The sequence below is a fragment of the Nicotiana tomentosiformis genome, chromosome 2 (assembly GCF_000390325.3).
Source record: "Nicotiana tomentosiformis chromosome 2, ASM39032v3, whole genome shotgun sequence".
Taxonomy (NCBI): Eukaryota; Viridiplantae; Streptophyta; class Magnoliopsida; order Solanales; family Solanaceae; genus Nicotiana; species Nicotiana tomentosiformis.
The window spans coordinates 69,146,643-69,156,845 of NC_090813.1; the positions used below are offsets into that span (position 1 = coordinate 69,146,643).

Genomic DNA, 10,203 nt, shown 5'->3' on the forward strand with positions numbered 1-10,203 from the left:
CCATCTCGTCTCTACCACTTCGAGATTAGGTTTGATACTTACTGGGTACACGTTGTTTACGTACTCATACTACACTTGCTGCACTTTTGTGCAGGAACTGAGGCAAGTACTAGTGGGGGCCCTATCGTCTTATACCCACGTTATCCAGGGACATAGTGGTGAGCTGTTTCTCTGATCCGTTCTGCAGCTACTAGTGTCTCTCTTTATATTTTAATTCTGTCTATTTTTATTTCGGACAGCATTTCAGGTTTTGTATAATCTACTAGATGCCCATACACTTAAATGCTGGTGTCACAAGTGTACACTGATACGTTATCTCTAATTTAATATTGCAGTTATTCAATTAAATGTATCCCATAAAAGCATGCTTTAACTACCAAAATAATACAATAAATTAACGGAATAAAAGTTTTAACATTTATGTTGCAAAGTAAGAGGAGGAGGTCTTCCTAATGATCTTTTGTCAAAAGGTATATATTTTTTCTCATAAAAATTTAGCTTCTCAATATACAATTAATAATAATTTAATTTATTTTAATTGTGTAGTTTTAAGAATCTATGCAACTTTTATTTTAATTTTAGGTTTTATTTTTCTTAGTCTTGGACTTTCTTAATTAGATAAAACTTAAGTAATATTCATTGATAATATACAGTTAACTGTATGTCACATAGATTATTTACTACAAATAAACTAAATTTATGAATTAAACCAAATATATTTTATTTATTGGCAATTTGCTTTCTCATAAAAAGAGGGATAATATCTACATTTGTTATTAACTCGATAAATTCTTTTAAAAAAATTTATTGATGTTTCTTAAACCTGCACAAAGCGCGATTAAGTTTACTAGTTAGTTCAATAATTACGGGTTCAAAGCTCACTACAAGAAAACACTTATTTTGGGGGGGGGGGGGGGGGGAGGGTTGGTCAAATTGTGACGGTTTTTGACCCCCTCAAAAAGAATTGTGGCGGTTTCTAGAAGTGCCACATTTATCTTTGCCACGAGCATTTTGTGGCGAGTTTTTAAAACCTCCACGACAACCGCCACAAAATAAATTTTGAATTTGTGGGAGTTCTTGAAGATAATTGGTGGTAGTTTAGAACCCCCCGCAATATGATTTCAACGTGTCAAAAAAAAAATACTGCGGTGGTTTATAAACCCCCTCAATATGATTATAATGGTTCAAAAAAAAATTGTGGCCGTTTTTAAACCCCCACGATATGATTTAAATATTTTTTAAAAAAACAATTATGGGGGGTGTATAACCGCTGCAATATGATATTAATATTAAAAAAAAATAGTGGCAGTTTATTTCCGCCACAACAAATCAAATTTCATAAAAAATAACTATAGTGACAAACATTATAAATTCAAATTCTTACGGAATTAAACAAAAAATTTATCATGAACAATGATATCTGATATGGTCATCAACCAACTAAGATAGTAAAACTGTATGTATCATTACAAGATTGAGCTTTATTAATTTCATTCTGAATAGAATGGAGTACTATTTGCTCGCTAAGTCTCCATAAATTCTGCCAAAATAACACTATCATGCTAGGGCTAAACCTTTTACTAGGAAATAATCTTTTACTAGGAAATAATTAATAAATGTTGTGAAAACCTGAACTTGATTGTTCTCATTGTTCTTGTAATAATCAACAATGAAATTCACCATTTTGTGACCATACTTTCTCAGTTGCTCTGCATCCATGGGTTTCAATTCATCCTCCCTAAACGTTTATACTTGTTTTTGACATGTTTTGTCCTCTTCCCCTAGGATAGAATATCAAGTCTTCTTCGTTCTTCAACCTGCCATATTACAGCTTCAAAACTTTAGTTGGATCAAGATATTAATTTCTAAAAGAAAAAGGAACTGTACTCATATGAAGGAGTCAAGCGTTAATATAATCAAATATTTCTTAAACACAATATCCTATGACCTTTGAAATACAACATTAGCATTGTCTACCTCAGCTTAGAATTCCTCCAGTTTCACCTCCATATCATGTTCTTCGGCCTGCAGTAAATTGGAATGTAGAAGCATGTAAATCATTTCCACAAGATATACATAAACCCCACATTTAGTCAACTGAAGAAATGAATTCAATAGAACACACATTTATCCTGGATGACTATTGTTTATCTCAAAACCAGAACCACACAATGGAACCGAACATTACATGTTGAGGTTTGGGTTTGGTTGGCTAGGACCAAGAGTAGCAGCCAGAGAAGGATTGTAATCACTCGGTCTTCTGACCTTACAGGGTGCGTCCTGGACAAAAAATGCGTGCACAGAGGCGCACAGAGCAGTCAGTTGAACGTAACAACATATACTTGATGTTGGATAAAGAATTATCCAGTAACATCTGATAAGCTCCAATAATGATAAATAAATGACTAACAAACGAACAAAAGAGAAAGAAACAGGTTTGAAGATATCAGCTCTTATGCGGGAAGGGGATGAAAGATGTTGCTTCCAAAATTTTATTGGACTAAACAAGACTCAAGGGATAGCCCTAAAACTATAATTTTCTACACCTTGCTTCCTCCCAAATGGATAAACCACCTACACAAGAGGTAAAAAATTTATCTTCTTTAAATCATAACTAGCTGATCAGCAATTACACATTTTAGGTACCTCAAATATGATGCCATCCAATGCCATGGCATTACTAGCTTCCTTTAATGTTCTCATTTCAACAAAAACAAACTTCTTTTCATAGTTTATAGACATTGACAACAACATCCCCTGAAAATTTTCAACAATACTCTAAGCATCTGAAAGGTAAATTTAGTTGTACTTATATGACAAAGGAGGACAAATTTTAAACTAACCTGGACCAGCTATGTTTCCTCCAATTGCAGACATAACATGACTAAAGAAGGTCGCAACAGACTGTATGAGAATCAGTGTGTCAAAAGAAACAAGAGGTATGTATGAGAGCAATGTCAGAGATAGGTCATAGAAAATCAGCTTTAACCATGAGGTAAAAAAGAAAAAACTACATGCAGATTTTCTCTCTCAACAGATAGTGACTTCAAGGGATATCTTCAAAAAGAAATATCAAATAATGGTACATGGAATGAGGTTGGTTCTGTGACACTTTACTATAAATTATTAAATTTCAAAATATTAATTCTTTAAACATAGACGTGAATAGTACTTTGAGCACCATTCAGAAAATCACCACATACCATATTTATATAGAGAGTAATAGTAAATAAGTGAATGACTAAGAAAGATTTTCACGGTGGTGACAGTAAGAAAGGTACTACTACTGATTTCATACTATGTCGACAGTAAATCAGATGAAACTAAGTTATATTGACCGAAATGACGGCGTAACAAATTTTACATCCACAAAATATAAGAAGTACTAAACCACATTAAAAATATTGAAGTGAATCTGAAAGATATCAAAATATGAAAAGGAACTAAGCAACTTCCAAAATTTGAGTAGCCAACTTTTAAACAACCCAAGTCAAGTCACAAGAAATTCCAAATTTGGACCAAAGTGATTCCAACCGCATAATATCTCTCATATTTGAAGGCGAAAAAAGATGAATCACTCAGACACGGTTAAACTCAAAGGGCAACCTGGTGCACAAAGTATCCCGTATTTATGCAGGGTCCAGGGAAGGGTCGCGCCCTAAGGAGGTGTGATGTAGGCAGCCAACCTGATGCAAGCATCAATGGATGATTCCACGACTCGAACTTATAGGCCACACGGAGACAACTTGATTGTTGCTCCAAGGTTTGCCTTCGCACAGTTAAAACTACTATGCAATGAATACAGGAGAAAGTGTTCATCTAGTTTGTTTCAACAAATAAACATTATATGAAAATGTCAAAAAGACCAACTACTTCTTGAGATTGGTAGAGGGTGATCTAATACCTGTTCATTTGCATTAGCCGGAAGTCCACCAACATAAACTCGCCGAACATGCCTAGTAGCCTGATAACAGAACAAGTTAGGAAACACTTTAGGTTAAAAAGGAGGAGCTCATACGCACCGTGAGCTTGAAAAGGAAATTACTAACACATTACCAACCTTATGTGTCATTGCCTGGATCGGCATAACAGGAAGAACTCCAAACTACCATAACCAACAAGGAACAAATAAATGAGAATCTTGATAAAAGCATTGAATCCACACAACTGAAAAGGGAGTGCTGACAGTACCTGGCCCGATGCTAAAGGAAGCATGTTAGGAAACATTCCAGGAATTGGTAGGTTGGTCCCAGGAACTTGACCTGCAGAGGCAACCAAGATACAGTTGAAAATGGCATCATGACGTATACTTTAAACGATACGAGAGTGAGTATTTACATTTCCCTATTAAAATGATTTTGAAAGAATAAATGAATTCTGTATTAAGAAATATAAGTAAAAAAATATAAGGAGTAGAAATTTTACAGTGTATTCAGAAAATATTTGTAACTACCAAACAGGCAATTCCTGGATGAAGATGAACACGACCTGTTTTGGTTCTTCCTTGTACATAAAAGCTACAGAAGTCTGCTCACACCCATTGTCAGCACAGTGGGGCAAGTAGCCCAATATTGCCTTCTTAGAACATAAGACAAGACATACAAAACAAACAAACAAACACAAAACACAACAAGAAACCAAAAACCCTCAGTTTCGGAATTACTTCACCAAGTAAACAATAAATAAAAACAAAAAAACCAATCTACTCCATGACTCAATACCATTATAGGTGGAAGTTAAAGAACCAAAAAGCTTACCAAAACGTAACCATGCATTTTGATATGGACTTCCATACTATGTCAAAGAAAAATGTGGCAGTTATCAACATAATATCAGCTGTAACCTTAATGATGAAACAAGTACCTGCAGCAGCCGTAGTGCCAGGTAACATTGCAGTGGCAGGAGGTTCCATATCATAATCACCACAGATTAAAAAGAGGTGAATCAAATTAAAAAGGGTGAAGCAAATATGAATATCATTTCTAAATATGCCTTCAAACCAAATATGGATACCATTTCTAAACATACCTATACACCAAATAAATGAAATAAATATTACTTAGTTATGCAGTACTATTACCTTCATATAAATCAACATATTAAATAAATTTTCTATTCAAACATGCATGTATCTGATGCTAAGTTAGTAGCAACATTTTTCTCTACTACATCATCTATTATATGGTCCGTAGCTAGTTGTACATACTCATCACCATCACTAAAGAACTGTTCGAGTTCTTGCTCTTGGTATGGTTCATTCTCATATACTTCATCTTCCACTACTTATTCTCCCATATCATACAGATCTCTTGGCTTTAGATGCACAGCAACACTCCACCCTTTATTGACAACATCATCCACATAGTACACTAGTTGTGCTTGAGATGCTTCGATATAAGGCTCATGTTCTTCACATTCACCTGTATGAATCAATCTATCAAAATTAACACAATTTAAGTTCCAACGATCCTTTTTATACCCTCTATCTCGAGCAGTATCAGCCCATCTACATTTGAAAAGAACCACCTTGAACCGACCATTATAATTAATCTCAATAATATCTTCTAACTTCCCATAATATGGTAACTCTGCTTGCCTTAAATTTCCATCTACACTACTTGCAATACATGATGTTTTAGAGGTTAAGAAAACTCCAATATTCTGTGTTTGTAGACCTTCTTCTCGAGCCAAAGTTCAAAATTTGGACCCATTGATGTTATATGCAGTAAAACTTCTTGCATGTGCCGATGGACCTCGTGCAAGAAACTTTAGATCAATAGACATTGTATCTATTGTGTCTGGATTCAAAATCTAAATCAAAATAAAATTGTCTTAGTGTCATTCAAATAAAATGAAAATAATAACTAATGATTACTTACTCACCCGCTTTTGGAACCAATCAACAAACTCTTTATTAACTCTCCTCTCTATCTCAGTAGGCGATGGTCTTCTTCTTGAACTCCTCCTTATGTACTGTCTAAATTCGCTATATGTAATAATTACATTAACGTTAAAGAACATGACTAGCCTACTTCAAACATTACAATGATAAATAATATAAAGTCCGTATGAGTTACTCACTCCACAAATGGCGTGACAATTGCATAGTTCAGAAGCACATATCGATGAGCTTGTAGTTTCTGTATATGAGTTAAAGGGAATGTAACCGAAGCTGATACAGGTTTACCTAATTGAGGGACCTTCGAGAAGGCTCAGTGACATTTGGGTCATTACGAACACGCCTAGGCCTATTGAATCTTGTCTCAATATCCTCAATATACCGAGAACAAAAGGTAAGAGACTCTTCAGCTAAGTAACCCTCAGCTATAGAACCCTCTGGTTGTGCTTTATTTCGTACAAATGACTTAAAATGGCCTAATTCCCTACAAAAATAATAGGAAATAAGTGTACAAACTATTTAAAATGACCAGAATACAAGTATATTCAAATTAGAAGTGTTAATGTTTTAGCTCTCAATAGGATACATGTTTCGGTGATGCACTGGACCTCCCAGTTTTGCCTCTTTTGCTAGATGGACAGACAAATGAACCATTACTGTAAAGAATGATGGAGGAAATAGTATCTCTATGTGGCAAAGTATGCTTTCAATGCGCTCTTGGAGCTTATCAAGCTCCAAAAGATTCAAGGTTTTGCTAGAAAGGGCACGAAAAAATGAGCAAAAGTCCACCAAAACTGCAACTACATGGTCTGGCAACACATTGCGGATCGCCAATGGTAGCAATTGCTCTAAAATAATATGGCAATCATGACTTTTCAATCCAAAAATCTTTTTTTGTACCAAATCAACACATCTGGAAATGTTACTTGAGTAGGCATCTGGTACTTTAATATTCTTCAAAGTTGTAAGGAACAACTTTTTGGTGTCCAGCTTCTTTTTGTTATCAGTCACAAGTGAAAAAATAGCAAGATGATATTTTTCACTATCATCCGGCCAAAGATCACGCCTTATGCCTATTTCTCTTAGATCCTTTCGGGCATTAATATAATCTTTTGATTTTGATTTATCATGCAGCAGTGTATATATGATATTGTCACATATATTCTTTTCGATATGCATAAAGTCTAAATTATGATGTAACAAGTTAGATTTCCAATAAGGAAGTTCAAAAAATATACTTCTCTTGTTCCATTGTTTAGTTGCTCTTCTAGATCTTTTCCCGCTAACATTCAACTCTGCTACTCTCCTTTCTTCAATTTGTCTCAAAATGTCCAACCCTAATAATTTTAATGGTGGATTCCGCTCCTCTGTACTTCCATTAAAGCGTACTCGATTCAATCTAAACCTATGATTTCTTCTCAGAAAACGTCGATGACCCATAAAACACCACTTTTTACTATGACGAAAACGACAAGGTTCTGTGTCAAAGTTACAAGTTGGGCAGGCAAAACCAGTATGTGTGTTCCAGCTAGATAGGATACCTAATCCAGGAAAGTCACTGATTGTCCACATAAGAGCTGCATGCATTCTAAAATTTTCTTTCAATGATGAGTCAAACGTTTCAATACCATCATTCCATAACTCACATAATTCCTTCACGAGGGGCTGTAAGTACACATCTATATTATTTCCAGGCATTTGCTTGCCTGGAATAATCATTGATAAGATGAAGGAGGTGTGTTTCATACACATCCAAGGATGAAGATTGTATGGAATTAAGAAGACTGGCCAAATACTAGAGGTAGTACTCATTGTTCCAAAAGGACTGAAACCATCAGTAGCAAGGCCTAAGCGAACATTTTGAGGATCCGAAGCAAATCCAAAATGAGTCCGATCAAATGTCTTCCATGCCTCACCATCCCTTGGATGCCTCATCAACCCATCTTCGTTACTGCTTGAAGCATGCCATCTCATATGCTCAGCAGTCTTACAACACATAAATAATCTTTGTAACCTTGATTTTAATGGAAAATAACGTAAAACCTTTGCAGATTGCTTTTTGTTTTTCTTGTTAGGATTCCATTTAGATGTACCACAATGCTTACATGCTTCCAATTCTGAGTCACCTTCCCAGTATAACATACAATTATTTGGACATGCAGGTATCTTGATGTAGTCAAGGCCAAGTTTGCTAATGGTTTTTTTGGCCTCATAAAAGGAAGGAGGTAAATTTGCATCTTCAAATGTATCTCTCAACAAATCTAGTATCATAGTCATTGCCTTATCACTTAATCCACAATAGACCTTTATATGATACAATTTTATTAAAAACTCTAACTTTGTGTACTTGCTCCCTTCATACAGTGTTTTACTTCCATCTTTGAGAAAATCATGAAAGTCACCAGAATCCTCCCTATGCCCCTCATTTGATATTTCATTTGAACACAATGGTTGAGATATCCCTACATCAGCCGCTTGGTGCCTATATTGCCCAAATGCATCGTTAATCATTGTTTCTATTGAATTTTCTGGATGAAACATCTCTTGCATAACATCTCTATCTCCAGAAGGCTCTACTACCTGTTTCTCACCATGAAGATTCCAAATAACATAATTTTGAGGGAATGGCTTGCAAATCAAATGATCATGCACTATTTCTCTAGTTTGCCACTTGCCAAAACCACATTTAGGACATGGACATCTGATTGTATCTTCCACAACCGCATTCTTAAACGCAGAATCAAGAAATTTATCCAAACCAAGCAAGTATTCGTTTGTGTTCCGTGGCTTTTCAATCCATGATTTATCCATTGGAAAGTAATAAATAAATTAACAGGAATCGTTTAGAATATACCTCCAAAAGCAATCATCCAAGTCTACGAGTATCTTCAGATTTGGCTATACTTCCAATCTACTCCAAGAATTTCAAATGCTCTTTCAAACAAAGTTAATTCCAGAAACTGGTAGAGGACAGAAAGAACCAATGAAGAATTCCTACAAAGGACCCCTTATATATATATGTTCGTTCATTTATTGAAGGATAACAAGCAGTAGAAAAAAGAGGGCCAGAACTACAAACGAAGAAAAACCTAATCAGAAGAAATTTCAATATTTCCCACGGTTATTGCTTATGGAGGATGGACTTGCCGCTTTCCTTGCTTAAAATAAACCGTCAGTGCTTCCAATTATTTAAAACTAGCAATTTATGAGAATTAATAGTATTTATATTAATATAGAGAACTTTCCACTCTTATGAGTTATGGTAAATAAGTGCTTTAAAGAAGGTAGAAAGTTTTTAAGATTTGTGAAACCAAAAAGGGCAAGGATTCTGAATGGAAAAATAACGTTTAGGGTTAAGAAAGAATGACTTTGGGGCACTAAATAGTTTTTCCTCTTTTCATTTATTTTAATTCTTACTAATTTTAAGATATGCTTTTACGGATGTATCTACATAAATAAGTATACAATTAAAAAATCAAATAAGAAGTATTTTAAGTTATAAAATACAAGTTAAAGAAAAGGTATAAGCTCTTGAAAATAAATAATATTGATATTATTTAGCTAGATCAACATAGGATAAATCTTGTCATATAGAAATCCTATTACATATAATGAAACCATTGATAAAATAATATTCTAAAATAAAATATTGATGAAACAAACGTAAATCCAAACAACATACACAGAGACTCCAATTTGATCAACCCATTACTTCGTCCTTCACGTCTCACAAGAATGTCATAATCAATTTGAGTATCAACAGATATATTTCGTCACTAATTTACAAAAAATTTAAGTAGATATAACTGTATCTGAATTTAAAGTTCACTATAAGCTTAAATCTAAATGTTTATAACAACTATAAGATAATTGTAATTATTACATCGACTAATAATTTTATTGAGCTTTTCTATCACGACCCAAAAATTCAATAAAAGTCGTCATGGCGCCGGACACCACTGTCAGGCAAGCCAACACTAAATAATTAATTAAATCCTCATTTTAGTGTTTCTGAAAACATAAATTTGCTTCGATTTAACTAGTAACAAACGAACTTTAGGAATAATAATAATAATAATAATGTTTTCCATTTTCAATACTAAATATCCCTTAATCATCCCAGAACTCGGTGTCACAAGTGCATGAGTATCAGCTAGGAAGATAAAGTAAAATATAATATATGTCCAGAATACAAATTAGACAGGAAAATACATAAGTAACTCTGAAGGGGACTCTGTCGGCTGCGGATCGTAGATGAAAATGCAGCTCACCTAAGTCTCCGCATTTACCACACCTCGGCACCC

General features: G+C 34.5%; 1 protein-coding gene across 11 annotated transcripts; it reads right to left on the bottom strand.

Moving 5' to 3' along the window:
- Positions 1-1,421: 1,421 nt before the first annotated feature.
- LOC104098333 (splicing factor U2af large subunit B-like) lies at positions 1,422-9,096 on the bottom strand. 11 transcript variants are annotated; one of them, XM_070195515.1, is made up of 11 exons: positions 7,138-9,096; positions 5,884-6,383; positions 4,489-5,811; positions 4,192-4,262; positions 4,061-4,105; positions 3,905-3,964; positions 2,844-2,904; positions 2,647-2,757; positions 2,189-2,280; positions 1,978-2,025; positions 1,422-1,817 (listed from the first exon to the last, which is right to left on the bottom strand). In XM_070195515.1, exons 1-2 carry the CDS (start codon positions 8,708-8,710, stop codon positions 6,376-6,378), a joined length of 1,581 nt encoding a protein of 526 aa, XP_070051616.1. In that variant the 5' UTR covers positions 8,711-9,096; the 3' UTR covers positions 1,422-1,817; positions 1,978-2,025; positions 2,189-2,280; positions 2,647-2,757; positions 2,844-2,904; positions 3,905-3,964; positions 4,061-4,105; positions 4,192-4,262; positions 4,489-5,811; positions 5,884-6,375. The 11 variants fall into 11 exon arrangements, with proteins under 11 accessions (XP_070051616.1, XP_070051611.1, XP_070051609.1 ...); XM_070195510.1 differs by having other exon boundaries at positions 5,884-5,986; positions 6,082-9,096; XM_070195508.1 differs by having other exon boundaries at positions 5,884-9,096.
- Between the last annotated feature and the right edge of the window lie 1,107 nt (positions 9,097-10,203).